General features: G+C 48.0%; 2 protein-coding genes across 2 annotated transcripts in view; one reads left to right on the top strand and one right to left on the bottom strand.

Annotated features, from left to right (window-relative positions):
- Positions 1 to 4,483, bottom strand: part of LOC101947299 (D-beta-hydroxybutyrate dehydrogenase, mitochondrial-like) — a 34,875-nt gene extending 30,392 nt beyond the window's left edge. The window contains exon 1 of the mRNA XM_024111928.3: positions 4,322 to 4,483. Within this exon, the coding sequence (XP_023967696.2) occupies positions 4,322 to 4,483 (162 nt within the window). The remainder of the gene's footprint in view (positions 1 to 4,321) is intronic.
- Positions 4,484 to 4,506: 23 nt separating this feature from the next.
- The window catches only part of BDH1 (3-hydroxybutyrate dehydrogenase 1), a 35,684-nt gene continuing 20,274 nt past the window's right edge, over positions 4,507 to 19,916 (top strand). Inside the window, exons 1-3 of the mRNA XM_005295636.4 lie at positions 4,507 to 4,647; positions 13,554 to 13,685; positions 19,584 to 19,656. Coding sequence (XP_005295693.2) covers positions 13,600 to 13,685; positions 19,584 to 19,656 — 159 coding nt within the window. The 5' untranslated portion in view covers positions 4,507 to 4,647; positions 13,554 to 13,599. The remainder of the gene's footprint in view (positions 4,648 to 13,553; positions 13,686 to 19,583; positions 19,657 to 19,916) is intronic.

The raw sequence follows: 19,916 nt of genomic DNA, 5'->3' as shown, positions 1-19,916 counted from the left end.
ACTGATCTCAGTGACACAAATCACATTTACTCCTCTTGGCCGTGGCTATAGAGCATAGGCTGGGTTCTCCTCCTGGTGACTTTGCACACACTGCATGAAAATGCAGTAGGATTGGGGTCCTGTCAGCAAAGGCAGAGGGGACTATTTTATACATTTTCTGACAAGTTCAATATGTAAAAGTGGCGGGTCTTTAGTTTCCTAAAAACATAGGCGTATTTCTCTTCATTGAGGAACACAGGAATCGCCAACCTTGATCAGACCTGAGTCCCATCTAACCCAATATCGTACCTCTGACAGGGGCCTGCACCAGATGTTGCAGAGGAAGGTGTGAGAACCCCACAGCAGCAGATGTGGGATAATCTGCCCCCAACATTATGGCTCATCCTGATCTCTAATAATTAGAGACAATCTTAAACTCTGAGGTGTGAGGTTTGATATCCCTTCTGTAGGATTTTTATCATTAATTATAAGTCTGCATATTTCTTGATATCCATATAAATGCCCAGTCCGTTTTTGAATCTTAAATTCTTGGCCTCAGTGACTTCTTAGGACAATGAGTTCCACATTTAATCATGTTGTGTGAAAAAGTGTTTCATTTTATCAGTTTTGATTTTCTCACCATTCCATTTTATTGAATGTCCCCTTGTACTTGTGCTATGAGACGGAAAACAGAAGTTCCTGATCTTAACCTAGCTTGTTTAGGTCTCTGAAGTTCCTCAGAGACGTCTCTTATCCTAAGTAACTTTGAGACATCTGCAAATTTTGCAACCTCCCTGCTCACCCCTTTCCCAGATCTTTAATATATTAAACAACACTGGAGTAAGTGACCTGCCCCACAAGGGCACACAGGAAGTCTGAGGCAAAGCGGGACTTGAACCCACAGTTCCCAAGTCATAGGCTAGTGTTCTGGACCATCCACCTCCCCTTACTTTCAATTGATCGAAGCCACAACTGCCTCCAGTTAAGACAGCCTTTCCCTGTAGCCTCTGGAGATAGCAGTGAGGTACAGATGACTACCGTCTCCGAGGCTGTCTTTGGGGAAGACAGCCTCCTCCATTGGGCTCTACAGTTTAGAAACGGAATAAAATGGGTGGGGTCAGGGGAACATGGGAGTAGCAGGGAGACTGGGAAGGTAGCAGAGAACAAGAACTAGAGGGGTAGGAGATTATTAGACAGCAGAGAGAGACAATGTGAGGGAGCAATTTCAATGGCAGCAAGACCACTCATAAAGTTTGAGTCACTGTATAAGCAAAACACTTTCAAATACTCCCCACAGACTACAGTGGTGCTGTCTGGGAGAGCAGAATTTAGCACATTTTTCAAAACCTACAAACAAACCAAAGACATTCCATTTCAAAAAGTATAAAGTGGGACATCAGGTCTGCAATTCTTTGCCAGTTGCTAGGTTTACTTTTCTCTTCTACCAATTTCTAATGTTACAGTACTGCAAAAAAATAAAAATTAAAAAAATCAATTTTTCCATTATTTTCACCACGAGTCTGTTAAGTAAAATCAAGGTCTTAGTTGTGAGTGAGAGCGCTCAGTTTTGCAGCATCCCAGTCATCATGCAATCTTTTCCCACTTATTACAAGAGATGACAGACTTCAAAAAAAATTCTTCCAAATACTGATGCCTCAGGTACATCAGTTCTTCCATAACTACATAAGAACACAAGAATGGCCATACTGGGTCAAACCAATAGTCCTCTAGTCCAGTATCCTGTCTTCTGACAGTGGCCGGTGCCAGACGCTTCCGAAGGAATGAACAGAACAGGGCAATTTATTGAGAGATCCACCCCGTAGTCCAGGCCTAGCTTCTAGCAGTCAGTGATTTGGCGCAGTCAGAGGTTTAGGGACACCCAGAGCATGGATTGCATCCCTGACTATCTTGGCAAATAGCCACTGATGGACCTATCCTCCATGGACATAGCTAATTCTTTTTTGAACCCAGGTATACTTTCAGCCTTCACAACTTCCCTCGGCAATGAGTTCCACAGGTTGACTGTGTGCTGTGTGAAGAAGTACTTCCTTATGTTTGCTTTAAACCTGCAGCCTGTTAATTTAATTGGGTGACCCCTGGTTTGTGTGTTATGTGAACGGGTAAATAACACTTCCTTATTCACTTTCTCTACAGCATTCATGATTTTATAGACCTCTATCATATCCCCCGAGTCGTCTCTTTTCCAAGCTGAACAGTCCCAGTCTTTTTATTCTCTTCTCATATGGAAGCTGTTCCATACCCCTCATCACTTTTGTTTTTCTTATCTGAACTTTTTCCAATCCTAATATAGCTTTTGGAGACAGGGTGACCACAACTGCACCAGTATTCGAGGTGTGGATTTACATAATAGCATTATTATATTGTCTGTCTTTTATTATCTATCCCTTTCCCAATGGTTCCTAACATCGTTAGCTTTTTTGACTGCCGCTGCACATTGTACGGATGTTTTCAGAGAACTATCGACAATGACTCCAAGGTCTCTTTGTTGAGTGGTAGCAGCTAATTTAGATCCCATCATTTTGTATGTATAGTTGGGATTATTTTCTCCAATGTATATTACTTTGCACTTATGACCATTGAATTTCATCTGCCATTTTGTTGCCCAATCACCCAGTTTAGTGAGATCCTTTTGTAATTCCTCTCAGTCAGCTTCGGACTTAACTATTTTAGTATTGTCTGCAAACTTTGCCACTTCACTATTTAACTTAAATTAAATCCCATACCTGTAATGTCCACAATAGTCTTTCTACAATAGTATTGACCCAATAATATTTATATATTAAATAATATTTATTTTAGCCCGTGTGATTGACTGTTCTGTGTAATTCCAGTAGCGGTGGGGACCAGCACAGACCAGTCTGACAGCAAGGCCAGGACTCTGCAGAGCTGCAAAGAGCGAATGCTCCGTTTGGCAGTCGTGTGTTTCTGGCAGGAATCCCGGAGACAGCTGAGTTACTGCCGCTTGTCAGGCGTGCTAGACAGAACTCAGAGGCCGGGTCCTACTGCCATTGAAGTCAATGGCAAGGCTCCCGTCGGTTTCAGTGGCTAGGGGATCCGGCAGTATGTGGCAGAAGCCAGGAACAGCAGCGTAAATAGAGCAGTGCCCACTAGGAGCTGAGGAAAATCTTAGAAATTTGGTGGCAATTTGCTTGGTGTCAACTGCAAACTGACAGATTTTACTGCACGGTCTGATCCTGGGGAACGATTCCAACTGTCCTTTAATACCACAACTGACACTTAGGAGGTGGTTAGTAGATGTATCTCAAAGGCCTCTGAAATGCAAGTGTTCCTTGCGAGGGCAGCACAGTTATTTCAAATGGTGGCTGCACGTCCCCGTCCCCCTTCCCTGTCCCCCCCAGGAAGGTACAGCCCAGGGCTATACAGAGCCTCTGAAATCTGCTCTAGGAATTGTTGTGGGGAAGTTCTATGGCTTGTGCTGTACAGGAGCTGTGACTAGATGATCACAATGGTCCCTTCTGGCCTTGGAATCTGTGAATCTATAATTCCACTGCTGTTAGTGGAGTTACTCCTGATTTACGCTGGTGTGAGAGAAGAGTCGGGTTAAAGTAGCTTTTCAGTGTCAGTTAAACAAAACCTAAAGAGTCTAAAGATTGAAAGACGAAAATAAAAGATTAATGGAAGTGAACCTTGAGAGGAAAGAAAAAGAGAATAGGGAATGGGAGGAAGAAAGAAGGTGGAGTTACTGTGAGGGATTCCTTGGTCTTGCCCTTCAGTTTTCACCCTTCCCTGCAGTTTTTCTCCTAAAGTTCTTTTTTAAAAAGATGGGCCTGAACTAGAAATGCGCTCCATTTCACATGTGTGGGTCCCCGCTTCTTCCTGGGGGTGTGCATGTGTGGGTCCCTACCCCCCTCATTGAAGCAGGTGTGCAGGGATACTGCCCTGGGAACTGCAGGGCACCAGTGGACATGGGGCCAGTTGCAGACGGGGGGCACAGGCCAGCTGGAGGCAGGGGGTGCGGCAGGGGTCGGCTACGGGCAGGGCAAGGGGTGCAGCAGGGGCTACCTGCGGTCGGGGGCTGGAGACGGGGGCTGGGCAGGGCTGGCGGTGCGGGGCTGGCTGCAGGTGGGGGCTGATTGCGGGCAGGGGCTGGAGACCGGGGGTGCAGGCAGGGCCGGCTGCAGGCGGGTGGTGCGGGGCTGACTCAGGGCACAGGGTGCGGGGCTGGCTGCGGGCAGAGGGTGCAGCAGGGGCTAGCTGCAGGCAGGGCAGGGGGTGTGGCAGGAACAGGTGGTGCAGGGGCTGGCTGCAGGCGGGGGGTGCGGTGCGGTGCGGGGCCGCAGGCCGGGTGGCGGGTACTCACAGGGAGCGCGGCTCGGGGCAGCAGCGCACGGAGCAGCCCCAGCAGCAGGACGCAGCCCAGGCCCAGCAGAGCAGCCGGGGACCCGCCGGGCAGCAGCAGCGGGAGCCCCAGGGCCAGCAGCAGCGGCAGCAGGGCCCGTGCCCGGGGCCAGGCGGCCCGCATGACTCCCGCACAGCGCCGCGCCCCCGGCCGGGCGGTGCAGGGTGGGTGGGGCCGGAGGAGGAATGAGATCACTTCCCGGCCGGTCGCAGCCCATCCCCGCGGCGGGAAGCGGGTTACCCATTAGCCGGCGCCGGGCGAGCATCCCAGACACGCGGCTCCTGCAGGTAACTCCGCGTCGGGCGCGGGGCGGGAGCCCATCGGACCGCGGCCGCCCGGCTCCGCCAGGTGCTGCCCGGGCAGGGACCGGGGGATCGGCCGGCGCCGCTGCGAGCCCAGAGCCGGGCTGAGCCGCGCGTGGGGGCCGGGATCCAGTGCGACTGTACCGGGGGGAGCCAGACACAGAGACACCCGCACAGAGACAGAGACCGGCACACACAGAGATGCACCGAGACGCGCGCACACACACGCAGGCACACGCACACACACACAGACCTGCACACACACACAGATGCACAGAGACGCGCGCACAAAGGTGCACACACGCGCACAGACACAAAGACACGCACAGACACACACAAAGGCACACACACGCACAGAGACGCGCGCACAAAGGTGCACACACGCGCACAGACACGCACAAAGGCACACGCGCACACACACACACGGAGACGCGCACACACACACGCAGAGACAGGCGCACAGAGACGCGCACACAAAGGTACACACGCGCACAGACACACACGCGCGGACACAGGCGATGGGGATTCCCAGGTCTGGCCTGGTGGAGAAATGAAGGTCAGGCGGGGCCGTGTCTCCCCTGCCCGCCCTGCCCGCTGTGGCCGGGACCGGGACCGGCACGGGAGAGACGCGCGGGGGAAGCTGGCTGGTGCCGCTGGCATCACTCGTGCGGCCCCTGGCAGCGAGAGCTGGAGACGCACCGAGCCGGGGCAGCTGCCCCGGGGCGCAGGCTGTCGCCATGCCCACGCCCCTGCTCCGATTGGCCGGTGGTGCGGTTCTGAGCCGGGCACGTCACCTCGTCAGATGCCGAGGGCTGGCTCGGCTGGCCGCTTGCCAGCCCAGAGGGTGCGCTCCGGATGCTGCTTGTGCTGAAATGTGGCTGGGCGGGTTTAAAGGAGTCCGCTTTGCCTGAGCCCTGTGCTGGGTGTTTGGGGTGTGTGGCCAGCCCGGGCCAGATCCCTGCAGCGCGTCCCTGGAACCAGAGAGTCCCATGTCAAGGGACCGATGCGGATCCAAACAAAACCCACAGATGTCTCCCATTGACTTCAGCGGGGTTGACTAGGCCCTAGCTGGTGGATTGCTATCTCTGTGCATTGGAGGTGCCTGGCCCTGGCACACACACAACTGCCTTGTACCCGGAATTCCCCCCTCGCCCACCCCAGCGGCCATGGTTCATACCCACATGAGACAAGACTTTCTTTTTTTTTTCAATGAGAAATAGTGGCAAGAATCAAGGGCAGAGCCTCTCTCCAAATGGCCAAAGTTTAATTTATACAATACTTTGATACAATACTTTTAAATAGATCTTCCAATGTATTTATCATAATGAATCGACCTAAGCTATGTCGACTCCAGCTTCCTTATTCACATAGCTGGAGTTGCGTAACTCAGTTCGATTTACCCCCACAGTGTAGACAAGGCCTGGAACACAAATTATGTGAAAGTAGCAGTGATTGTTAGACTTCCAGCAACAAAGTCATTGAAGTCTGTGGCGCTTCACCTGAAGAAGCACTGAAAACCTGGGCCCTCTTTTTTTCAATTGTAAACTTGGTTCATACAGGAAACCCAGTGCTGTCTAGGGGCTAGTTAAGGAGACAGTCCTGAGTTCCGTTCCCAGCTTCATCAATGACTTGCTGTCTAACCTTGAGCAAATCAATACACATTTCTGTGCTTTATTTTATCCATCCATAAAATGGGGTCAATAAATTTCCCTATTTCACAGATACTTATTGGGAGGCTTAATTAGTAAATATTAATAAAGATCCTGTAGAAGAAATGGTATGTATCATTAATTGTATTGTGATTAATAAGAGTGAAAAATGGGCAAAAATATTTACATACTCATAAACTAATAATGTGTAACAGGTTCAGATGGTGTAGATTTTTTTAATTTAACCAAATGAGCCGCGCTTCCAGCGCTGTAAACTAATCCCCGCGGGGAGGTGGAGTACCTGCACTGCGACCACACTCGCACTTCAAAGTGCTGCCGCGGGAGCGCTTTGGAGTTTCGAGTGTACCCATGCCCTAAAACTGGGATAATTGCACTGGTGTAAGCCCTGCCCAACCAGTGCAGTCAACTATTTTCACTGACCTGCTAGAACATATGAAATCACTGCTAATAAAATTTGCAGATGACACAAATTGCTGGAGTGGCAAATATATACAGCCTGATCTGGAGTGCTTGGTAAGGTGGCTCATTTGAACAGCATGTATTTTAATATATAGCCAAATCCACATAGGAACAAAGAATGTAGGTCAGAGCGAGTATCCTGGAATGCAATGACATCAACAAGGACATAGAGGTCACGACAGATAGCCAATGAGCATGAGTCCTGTACATAAGAGGGTTAATGCAACTCTGGGTATATAAGCAGGAGTAGGGACATGCTATTACCTCTGTAACAGCACTGGTGAGATCATTACTGGAACAGTGTGTCCAGTTTTGGTGTCCACACTTCAAAAAACATGTTGAAAAATAGTAAAAGAGCTACAAAAATGATTCAAGTTCTAGAAAACCTACCTTATATGAGAGGCATAAGAAACTCAATCTATTTAGTTTATCCAAGCGTAGGTTAAGAGGGGACTTGATCACAGTCTACACCTACCTACCCGGGGAAGAGATTTTTGATGGTAGAGGGCTCTTTTGTCTAGAAGAAAAAGGCCTAACAAGATCCAATGGTTGGAAACTGCAGCTAGAACTTTATTTTAGACTGGCAATAAAGTGCACATTTTTTATACTGAGGTAATGGACTGTTGGAACAACTTACCTAGGGCTGTGGTGGATGCTCCATCATGTGAAGTCTTTAAATCAAGACTGGGTCTGTTTCTATTAGACATGCTCAGCCATAAATTATGGGCTTGCTGCAGAAGTTACAGAGTGCGGTCTGCTGGCCTGTGTAATGCAGGAAGTCAGACAAGGTGATCATAATAGTCCCATCTGGCCTGAACATCTCTGAATCTACACTGGGGCTTTGCACCACTGCTGCACATTTGCACTGGGGCTTTGCACCACTGCTGCACATTTGCACTGGGGCTTTGCACCACTGCTGCACATCTACACTAAGGTACAGCCAGTGCAAACATTCTTAGTACTGGACTCTGGTTTGCCGTTTTGTACTACTTGAGCAGAACAAAGTTGACATAAACTGGCTCATGGAGAACTCCCTCCCCCCCCCCCCCCCCCCCCCCACACACACACACACAGGGGAGCTCTCAGCTGGCCTAGCTCTGCTGGTGCGGGAGGTGACTGTCAACACAATCTCCCCGTGCCTGGTATAGGGAGAAGGTGTGTCGGGTTGTGCTGGGGCAGGCAGGGAGTAGCAGGATGGAGCTCCATGGGTTTAGCCCTTCACTGGCATCTCACCACTCAGGGACCTGTGGCATAAATTACAGGTGCTTCTCAGCCGCTCTGATTTATACCGGGGCTGGGTAGTATGCATTCGGAAAGCTGCCACCAGGCTCCTGATGCAGAAACCTGGACTCAGCTGAAAATCTAACCCTTTACATAAACAAACAGTAAGATGCTAATTAGTTAGAGAATGCATCTTCCATCCACATTTTCATGGTTGCAAAGGCTTCTTCAGAGTAATCCTGGATCTTTCTATGTAGTTAGGGACTTTAAAAACAAACAAACTGGTAAATATGTACCTATGTCTAGATAGAGCAGAATCTCATCTACATGGATGTATGTTTTTGTAACTAAATACACAGTGATCCTAATAGAGCAGAGGAACCCTTCCATTGATATGGATTTATCTGGTGTGATTAATCCCCTCCCTGTCTTTAAATTTTTAGGGCAGGGACTAAAATATGCTACATCAATAAGCCTTCCTTAAATTTGAATGAGTTAAAGGGTGCTGCGTTTTTACTTATATTCAGAATCAGGGGGAAACATCTTTAACTTTTGAGGTCTACTCAAGCCTTTTCAATATGTCACAATGTCTTCACTGCATTAAGTTCCTATATTATTTTCAGTCTTTTCAGGGGTGTGAGTACTGGTATTTACATTTTTCCACATATAAGTACTTTCAGTTTCTCTTGTGCAGAAATGCATTTGCCTGAATTACTTTTGATTTTAATTTAGCTAGCAGGTGCAGAAGCAATAGTTTCTTCATTTAGACTAATTCATTGAAAGTTGAGAAACGGGTGGGGAATTGAAAAAACAGGAAATCTTGTTTTCCTCATCTCATCTTTGAATAAAGACGGGTGGGAGAGGACTAGATCTACTAGCTCTAAAAACCTTGAAGCATGTGGGGCCAAATTATCATAGGGATTTAGGCACCTAAGGATACAGACAAGCACCTAATGGAATTTCAGAAGCACTTGTGGTTAGGTGCCTAACTCCCATTGATTTCCACTCCCATGGATTCCAGTGGGAGTTAGGCACCTAACCTGCTTATGTGCTTTTGAAAATCCCAGTAGGCATCTGTGTGCATCTTTAGGCATCTAAATACCATTGATAATGTGGCCCGTGGTGTCAAGAAACAGTCAGTTCTCTAGCTACGGTGACTATTTCCTTTGTTTAATAAATCAGTTAGTTTTAAATGCAAAACATTTTTGATACTTTTTTTCTCACATATTGAAGACATTTAAGGTAATTTTTTAACTAATAAAAATGCTGTTTTTCTACATTTTTAATTGAATTCCAATTTCCAGGGCAGCTTGACGCAAATCCCAAGTAAACAATTACCATCTAGGAAATCAGAAATGTCATTCATCAATTTCTAACATAATAAAAAAGTAAAAATTAAGAATCTGAAAAAAGTATATAAAGATACATAATTGCTTAACTCTCTGTGTATAGATGTAATTCATCCTCTTGGCTAGCAAAAGGAAGTTCAAAATGTTGTGTAAAGGCTCTATTTGTTTGGAAATCCACACATTTTAATGATTTCCAACCAATGAGAATGAGCCTTTCTTTAAGAATAGAACTAAAACATACAAATGCAAAACAAGATTAAAATCGAGTATCAGAGGGGTAGCCGTGTTAGTCTGGATCTGTAAAAAGAAACAGAGAGTCCTGTGGCACCTTTAAGACTAACAGATGTATTGGAAGATAATCTTTCGTGGGTGAATACCCACTTCGTCAGACGCATGCGTCCACGAAAGATTAAAATCAGTTACTTCAACGAAGGATTTCCTGCTTCTTGATTTAAATCATTATTGAAATCAGTGATTTAAAATCACTTTGATTTAAACCCGTCCACCCTGGTGAGAGGCACCGAGCAAGTGGAGCTGCTGGGATCCCTGCTTCTGACTCCCAGAAGCCTTGGAGGAGGGAAAGCAGAAAGAGAAAGCAGTCATCTTTCCCCCATCGCCCTTCCGCCTCCGTGTGTCAGCAAGCAGAGGAGGGAGACAGAATAATTGCAGCCTGATGGCCTGTCATTACTTGAACATAGGCCTGATTCAAGAACAACTGAGCCTCGCTGGAAAGCTCCTTGTTAGCAAGACCCTAAATTCAGCATGCTGGTGTAATGACCCCCCCCCCGCCACCCCAGGGCCATCGGCTGGGATTGGACAGTGCAGGCCTCTGAGACAAAGGAGTAACTCCGTTATGGGGAGCAGTAATTTCAGAACAAGGGTGTGGGTTTGCGGAGAGAGATCAGATTATAGCTGGGGGAGAGGGTGTGAGGTGCCCCCTGCAGACCCCTGGTTCCCCAGGGGCTCACACTCACCACAGAGCTCTGTCACCAAACAGCTCTCACTCCATGCCTGGGGCTCCCAAATGTGGGCTCAACCCATCCGCCCTTTCCTGTGGGGCTCCTGATTGCGTGTGTGCAGCTCTCCAAGCCCCAGTGACAGGGGAGATCTGGGTTCCTGGGAGTGCAGGTCATCCAGCGTGCAGGGAGAGAGACAAGTGGAGACCAGAGGGCACCCTGTGAGACCCTAGGGGGAACATAATGGGGGAGGGGGCCCAGGAAGGGAGGTATAATGGGGGACATGGCTCCGGGGAATGTAACTTGGGGAGAGGGGCTCCAGAGGATATGGGGGCAGGGTGTACAGTCCCTCAAGGAGGAAAGTAATGAGGGGAGAGGGACTGTAGATGGGGGAGTGAAGAGGAGTGGGGAGGGAGATGCTAATCACCCTGTTTCTCCTTAGCCCACCCCCCCCCTCCCTGAGGCACCCAGGTGTCACCTCTCCCCACTGAGGGCCCCAGGCTGGGGGAGGAGACATTCTGCCCACCGAGCGGGCACCCCAGAGGCGGGAGGGGTCGCTGCGGGGGAGCTGTGACTAGGACAGGTGGGGGGAGGGTCAGTCAGGGAGCCCTGTGTGGCAGCCAGCGGCTGTGCAGTGTTTGTGAAAGTGTAAATAACAAGGTAAGCAAAGAACATTGGGAGCCTGCCCCCGACCTGCCCCCTGCACAGTACCTGGCTTTGGAGCAGATACAGCCGCATCGAAGCCTGCTTTGGGGCAGGGAGGGGAGGGGGCCTCGGGGCTTTGCAGCTGTGACTTTGGCAGCCCTGTCTGAACCAGCCCGGTGTGTTTGGGTCACGATGCTGATGTGGCCAAGCCCTGACAGTGCAATGCATGGTGCAAAGTCACCCTTGCTGGGTCAGGGCATCACCCTGCAGTTTCTCTGGGTTCACTGCAGCTCCCATTCAATGAGAACCCCTTTGCTGCCCCTGCACACAGCTCTCCAGCTATTCTCCCATCAGTACAACAGGGTTTACAACTAGCTGCAATTAACTGCAGGGGGCTTAGACACAAAGATCTGAAGCCCGCTCATGGGATTTGCAATATCACATGGGACCAATGGGCCATCTGCTCTAGTATCTACTGCTCAGATAATATCTCTGGAGCGCTCTCACCTCACAGGATTGAGCCCTCATTTCCTGGCCAGGCTCTGGCCTGCTGCTCAGACCCACAGACTGGTGTGTCTCCTGCAGGCTGTGTTCCACAGCAGGTTTTACTGGACTGGTCACTCTCCATTTACAATATGAGTGGTAGCAAACTAGTACTGTACATTTCACAGGGCAGTCCCTAGTGCAGGGAAAGGCAACAGAGGGTGAAGAGAGGGGAACAGCAGATTCAACCGAAGGAGCAGAGCAGATTTAGTGGCGGGAAGGCCGATAGAACAGAGGATGTGTGTGGGTGGGGTGGGGGGTGGAGCAAACAGCAGGTACAAAGGGGAGTTGGGTGTGCCTGCGGAGCAGAGCCGATACAATAGGGCTGAGGATGGGGGGAAGAGCAGGTGTAACAGAGCGGGAGGAGAAGCAAAGGACGAGGATATCGACTGGGAGACTCCAGCCCCCTTTCCCAGTACTGGGAATGTACCAAAACCTTCTTCCCTCCTTTGTTCCTTCCATCAGGAACAGGGCTGGCTCTCCCTGAGACACATGAGGAGAGAGGGGAGCTAGATGTCATTCCGGAGAGCGCTCTGTTTAATGTAACAACTACTGGCTCTGGCTGTGTGGGGCAGACAGATCACACCAAGGGGGGAGTGCAGAGCACAGGCAGAAAGCAGCTCCCCCACCCATGGACAGGGGTGGGATGGGCAGCACTGGAAGTGGCGAGTACAAATCAGGAGAGAAAACCCCAATCATCTTCCCTTCCTGTGCAACCTTCCCATGACACACAGCCAGTCTCCCCCTGGCCTGGGCTGAAATCCATCTGCTCTGCACTTTGGCAGTTGTGCAATGATGTACATAGAGTTAAAATTCTTCTATACAAAATGCTCAGACCCTGAAGCCTGAGAATTTATTACCCTCGTTATCATTATCTCTGCTTCCCTAGATGCAGATTTTATGAATGGTCATAAAATGTTCTTGGATTAAAAAAAAAAGGACAGCATTAGTAGTGCTGCTGACCCCCGTGCCACTGTATTTCCACTGTCTGACCACAAAAGGCATTCCTCTCCTTTCTTCTAAATGTATTGCCCGTCAGTTTCATGCAGTAATCTCACCTGAGCATCGGTGGTAGAACGGACCTGAACAATGAAGGAACCTTTGATCTGTCCGAGAACCCCAAAGTTCAGATGCTTATTGGAACCAGGCAAACCTGAGTTTGTAAAGCTGGCTAGCACAAACTTTCATGAGAACAGTCTTTCAAGATTTCCAGTATTTCCTCCTTCTGTCTAAACTGTAAAGGCCCTAACAACAGCACTTTTCATGGAATGTTCTAATTTCTGGCCAACCTCTGTTTCCAGACAGACCCCAGAAGTGCAATAACAGCATAGAATAAAATATCTATCCGTCTATCCACACACACACATTAAACATTAACCAGTATTTTCCAGCTTAAAAGAAAAAAAGTTTTGATTCAGGTTTTAGGAGAAAATTTAGATCAGATTTTGTTTTATACAAAATTGCTTCACTCTTGGAAAGGCCCCTTGTTCTTGTCTTCTGCTTTTGTGCAGTTTTCCTTTTTAGAATACCCTTTTCAGTGACTTCCTGGGCTTAGATCTGTCTTGCCAGCCATTTGGGGCATTACATTTCAAAGAGCTACACACATTTTTTAGCCACATGGCTACCACTGGCATTAAAGCCCAGGGAATGTTTTGAAAATGTAGGATTTAACTTTGCTCAGAGCACTGGATTTACATTTAAACGGTAAAGTATTTCAGACAGCTGACTTAAAACTAAGTTACTTGAACTAATTTAAATTTTTTCTAAACGTTTAAGAAAATGCAGAGATTCAGAAGCAATACATCAATGAAAATGGAGATTTTTGTAAAATGACCCATTGCTTTTCTGTTTGCTTAAACCCCTTCACTTTTTAAAAAAAAGTAGTTTGAACGGGTAGATGTTGCTTGAGCTGTTTATCTCACTGTGTAGGGTGGAGGGGGGAAAAGATGAGCCTACTTTGGACTTTATTTTATTGTTAAAATACTAGGAGTCAGCATGACTATAAAAGTGCAGAGCAAATAAAGGAGAGGTGCTTTCTTGTGTTTCAGAGCTAAAGGGGAAAGAGCTTGCTGTTGGTACAGTTTGTGGATTGCAATGATGCTGGCTACCAGGATATCCCGGCCTCTGTCACTTTTCTCTGTGAAAACTCTGAATTCCAGGGACATTGGAAATGGTCTCAGGTAAGGAACCTGTGGGACATGGGAGAGTGTGAGGGCTAGCGTGACACCTACATCAAGGCTCCAAACTTTGCTCCTTCGTTTCAATGGGATTAGTTATCTGCGTGAGTAGGAACCACTTGCATCTGTAAGAGTTTGCAGCTGAGGAACTGGGACTACGTATTTCTGTGGCTCCATTAAACAGGTACTGAACCAAATAAAACAACAGAGAAATTTGGAAGGGAGGGAGAGGGTTGTTTATGATGATGACCTGGGCAAAATAATGAAGTTGCTTCTCTCTAAACGCAAGCAGAAGATTAACCATTTAGGTCTATAATCCTGAGGGGGGGGGCAAGTAGGGCAATTTGCCCCGGGCCCCACAGGGGCCCCCACAAGAGTCTTTTGGGGGCCCTGGAGCGGTGTCCTTCACTTGCTCCGGGGCCTCCGGAAAACTCTCGCGGGGCCCAGGCCCCCGGAGCTTCTTCCACTCCGGGTCTTTGGTGGCAATTCGGCGGCGGGGGGATCCTTCTGCTCTGGGATCTGCCGCTGAAGTGCTCTGAAGACCCACGGCGGGGGTCCTTCCGCCCCGGGACCCGCCGCCGAAGTGCCGGGTCTTCGGCAGCAATTCGGCGGCGGGGGACTCCAGGCCCCCTGAATCCTCTGGGCGGCCCTGGCTCAGACAAAACACCCTCTTCATTCGGACCCAGAGTTTGATTTGAGTTTGACTGGTCTAAATTCAGAGTAACTCCCCTCACTTTACAGGATTTGTTCTGGAATAAATGAGTCCAGAATCGGACTCGCAGTGAGAGCTGTGCTTGAGCTAAGACTGCAGGATTTGGTCTGAAATGCAAGAATTTGAATGGAGGAATCAAATTGTAAAATTAGGTTGGAGTCTAAACTCCTGTCTCCCACAAATGCTGTCTAAAAATGTTACTGATTTATAAATAAAGACAGGTGTTGGATAAGGAAGTCAGATGTTTCTAGTCTGGCAGAATTTCATTTTAAAGTAGAGTGTAAAAAATGGCTGCATTTGTTCACTTTCGGGGCCAATTCTTGTTAACATTTCTGACCAGGCATAGCTCTCACTGCCGTGAGTAGTCCTTTAAGGTCAATGGGACAATGTTTAGTAGCAAGTGTTTGCAGGATCAGGCCCTACATTAATTTCTGTCCTGCAAAAGGACTTAAGTGTTATGAAGAATCTTCTTTCCCACTCAAGTTAAAATAACAAGAACTGTTGTAAGAATTCACATATTTTCTTTTATGTAATTATTTCGATGTACACTGATGTCTCCATCCTTTCCTCTTGGCACTTTTACAACAATTAAAACGCACTTTTAACAATAGAATCAGGGCATGAGGACTGACACACAACCAAGTCCTCATCCAAATTCATAATGCACGATATTGACCTGTCACAGTAATATTAACCCTAGCTGACTATAGCCTGCTGTCCCTCAATCCACCTCCCCCACCAGGGCCAGATCTAAAGCCAGCTGAAGTCAATGAGAGTCTTGCCACTGACTTCAATGGGCTTGGATCAGGCCCCAAACGTCCAAGAAAAATGAGAGACCCCCCAGTTGGGGGAGGGAATATCTTTTATTGGACCAGCTTCTGTTGGTGAGAGAGATGAGATTCTAAGCTCTTCTTCATGAAAAAAGAAGCACTTCACAGCATACCTGGAAAGTTAATTAATCCTGGCTATACATATAAAATGATGGGGTCTAAATTGGCTGTTACCACTCAAGAAAGAGATCTTGGAGTCATTGTGGATAGTTCTCTGAAAACATCCACTCCATGTGCAGTGGCAGTCAAAAAACCAAACAGAATTGGGAATCATTAAGAAAGGGATGATAATAAGACAGAAAATATCATATTGCCTCTATACAAATCCATGGTACACCCACATCTTGAATACTGCGTGCAGATGTGATTGCCCCGTCTCAGAAAAGATATACTGGAATTGGAAAAGGTTCAAAAAAGGGCAACAAAAATGATTAGGGGTATAGAACGGCTGCCATTTGAGGAGAGATTAATAAGACTGTGATTTTTCAGCTTGGAAAAGAGACAATTAAGGGGGGATATGATAGAGGTCTATAAAATCATGAGTGGTGTGGAGAAAGTAAATAAGGAAGTGTCATTTACTCCTTCTCATAACACAAGAACTAGGGGTCACCAAATGAAATTAATAGGCAGCAGATTTAAAACAAACAAAAGGAAGTATTTTTTCACACAACACACAGTAAACCTGTAGAACTCCTTGCCAGAGGATGTTGTGAGGGCCAAGACTATAACAGGGTTCAAAAAAGAACTAGATAAGTTCACGGAGGATAGGTCCATCAATGGCTATTAAGCAGGATGGGCAGGGATGGTGTCCCTAGCCTCTGTTTGCCAGAAGTTGGGAATGGGCGACAGGGGATGGATCACTTGTTAATTACCTGGTCTGTTCATTCCCTCTGGGGCACCTGGCATTGGCCACTGTCAGAAGATGGACCAGCGTGGCTGTTTTTATGTTCTTATGTTCTGACTCTGATGGCCCCATGTGAGTTCCAGAGATGGGGGAGGGGGCTTCACAGAGAACACCATGCCAGCAGCCCCTCCCAGTCCAAACCAGGAGGGCCCCAGCCTGACTCTATGGTGGTGGTACATGGGGAGAGAGGCAGCCAGACTCTCAGAGAGCCACCTACCAAGCATTCAGGTTTGTAGGAAACACCAGGAAATAGTTCAGTTCCATTTGCCTTATGTGTCTGGAAGATGTGGAGGCCACATCAAACCCATGGCAGCTTGCAGGCTTTGTGCTTGTGGCCCTTCAATACTAGTCAATAATGGCCCAGCCCTGGACTCTTCACTCAGGCAAAACTCCCACTGACTTTGTTTATCCGGCCACCTCACTTTGAGCCCAGCCCTGAAAGGCGCCGAGTCTTCCCCTACTGACATCAGAGGGTCTTGGACTTTGGGGGCGGGGGGTTGCTTGAGTGAAGAGTGTGGGATTGGACCCTAAAAAACATTGGAAGCTTTGGCATTGGTTACTGATGACTTCACAGATGGCTCATGGAGATGAGAGTTTTAAACACTGAAGACTGAAAAACTGTGTAGAGATTTCTTGTACAAACAGCATGAAACTTTGGTTCAGATACTGCAGTCAGCTCCACCCAGGCGGACACCTGCATCCAAGAGGACCCCAGCGGTGCTACAGTCCCCTTTGCTCACACATTTCTGTTTCCTAAATGCACACCTTGTTTCTCTACTCTGCACGTTCTAAAGCACGCACTGGCTGCTAGCCAGAGCTGCAATGGAAGTCTCACCATCGGCATGAATGGCAGTGCCGTTGTATTGTCAATGCTTTAATGCAGGGTTTCCCCAATTTGGGACACCGCTTGCGTAGGGAAAGCCCCAGGCGGGCCGGGCCGGTTTGTTTACCTGCCCCATCCGCAGGTCCGGCCGATCGCGGCTCCCACTGGCCGCGGTTCGCTGCTCCAGGCCAATGGGGGCCGCTGGAAGCGGCGCGGGCCGAGGGACGTACTGGCCGCCGCTTCCAGCAGCCCCGATTGGCCTGGAGCAGCGAACCGCGGCCAGTGGGAGCCGCGATCGGCCGGACCTGCCGATGCGGCAGGTAAACAAACTGGCCCAGCCCGCCAGGGGCTTTCCCTACACAAGCGGCGTCCCAAGTTTGGGAAACACTGCTTTAATGCAATGGGATAACATTTTGCACACTTGAATGATGACAAATTCTTCCTGATATTTGCATATAGTTAAATTAATCAAAGCTAACAGATTTAAGAGGACAAATTAAATTCCATAACCATCAGCTCATTGTAGAGTCAAAGGTCTCTGATGTGCTCTCTAGAATTCAGTTGTTGTATAAGGGTGATTAAAACTGGTTCTAGGGTGACCAGACGTCCCAATAAAATCGGGACTGTCCCGATTTTTAGGCGTTTGTCCCGCGTCCCGACCGATGTTTGTTCGGGATGCAATTTGTCCCGATATTTCGCACTTCTGTTTTTGTTTTGTTTTGTTCCGCCGGCAGGATTCTGCTTTTTTTTTTTTCCCCCTTGCTCTGCTGGCGGGACCCCCTCCCCCCCCTCCCGCATGTGTCCCAATATTTTCTTCATCCCATCTGGTCACTCTAACTGGTTCACACCATAAAAGCACATTAAGAGGCCTAGCGTCATGCACGTTTGCTGGGACTGTCCTTTGCTGGCATCAGTACCGATCAGCAACTCACCTACATTTCACTCGCCTACCCCAAAAAGCAAGATAGAGAAAATTCACAGTAATCTGCACAAGATTGATCTGCTCTGCAACAGCACAAGGACAACAGTCAATCAATGTGTTTTAAGTAAATAGCAAAAGAAAGATGACTTTGAAAAATGAAAATGTTTCTTGCAACTAAGATGAATGTTATGAAAATGTTGTGGGATGCTAGAATACATAAAGATGTTTAGCTAGAGAAATGAAAGCCCCAGGCCAGTATCTTAGTTCAGTAATCTTAGACACAGCCAGTTTGTGACCTGCCTCTGACCTCCGCAGCAATTAAACCTCTTCACGCTTGGCTTCTGCTATTTCAAGAGAAGGCAGGGCTCGTGACACTACAGCTGAGGTAGAGAAGGAGCTGGCCTGTGGCATGGCAGGTGAACGGTGGTAACCCGATCGGTTAAACATGCCAATATCAGTTCCGTCCAACTAGGAGATGTTTCCACCTTACCCGTCTGAGTCATAGCCCGTTTCCTGTCACAGCCCCATCCAGCCCTAGATGCAGCTGAAGAAGCTGAGTATGTGTAGATCTTTGTACAAAGTGCTACAGCGTGGCACACATTGTTTAGGGGGCACCTCTGGCATCCAATGAGGATCTGCTTGCAAGTAGCTGAACCAATTTACTTGAGAGAGAGCGAGAGAGCACTGCTCCCTGGGAAAAAGTGTTTGCGAGACCCAGCCAGGGGATAGCTAATGAAGCGCAGAGGGAAGCTGAAATACTTTCAGGGAGCCAAAGGGAGAGAGCCAAGAGACTGTAGCAAGCTGCAGCTGAGAGGCAGCAATAACAGTGAGTGAAGGAAACAGAAAGAAACTGACCCAGCCCCAGAGGAGAGGTGATTGCCTGGGGAAGGAATTTGGATTGCTCTCATGGACAGTCTGACTGAGCCCTGGCTTTAAACGATCTTTGTGAGCTGAGGGAAGAGCTAAGCAAGTGAGTTGCTGCCAGTCACACAGCTTTCCTAATAGCTGCTCGTTCCGTGGGAAGCACCATCTCTTCCATGCCACCCTGCATTTGGGAATGCAACATGTCTGGAGATAAACTGTACAGAGGGGATTGTAACCTGTATGGCAGGCATGGCTCAAAGCCACACAAGCTCTTAGTTAAACAATTATTAAGAGGGATGTGAGAACTGCATAAGAGCGTCTGATTGGAGCAGACTCCAGGGCAAGAGAGATGTTATTTAGGGGATGGGAGAGGCTGTAATTAAGGGTAATGAGGTAGAACTGAGTAAAGGAAAATTTAAGCTGAATATCAGAGACTGTCTCCTAATAGTGAGTTTTACTGGATTGTGGAATGATTGCCACCAAACCTACTTTCTGGGTATTGAACACTGAGTAGTGCTGCTGTCAGAACCTCAAAATGTTGGACTGTCCATTTCATGTTTGGGTGTATCCATGTGCGTTAGATTAGTGACTGTTTTATAAGCTCACTAGTATCCTGGCAGCTTCAGCTACTGGGAATAGATCAAGATTTTTGAGGAAAAAATGCTTGATACAATGGAGAAAAATACATATAGGGAGATTTGCAGACCAAGCCCTCTGTTCTCAGATTACATCCTATGCCATAGACAGGAGCAAAACTAAATTACCTCTTTGTGGCTCTTGCCTAGGTTTCAAGGTCGGTGGCTGGGAGAGAGATTCTGTGCCTGACTGTTCTCTTTTCTCCTGCAGGCCTGTGCAAGGATTTTGCTTTCCTTTCTTGACTCCAAGTGGCAGACGTTCTTATGCAAGTGAAATAGATCAGGTGAGTGTGACAGCACTTTAAAACAGCTGTCTCTGACGAGCTAGGACTTTTAACACAAAGATAGAAACCTTGTGACAAAATTCTCCTCGGTGATCTGCACTACAGAGCCAGTGTTGGACCTCTCTAGCATATTCCACATTCTTTCCTAGTGTGTAGCGTCCATTAACGGAGAAGAGCACGTGCTGTTAATGGTGGAATTGAACACCCAGAACAGTGTTTTTTCTACTATATTAGGAACTCACTTACCGGTTGGAAAGCTC

The sequence above is a fragment of the Chrysemys picta genome, chromosome 9, assembly GCF_011386835.1.
Source record: "Chrysemys picta bellii isolate R12L10 chromosome 9, ASM1138683v2, whole genome shotgun sequence".
NCBI classification, from domain to species: Eukaryota; Metazoa; Chordata; order Testudines; family Emydidae; genus Chrysemys; species Chrysemys picta.
This window is presented reverse-complemented; position numbering and strand designations above follow the sequence as displayed.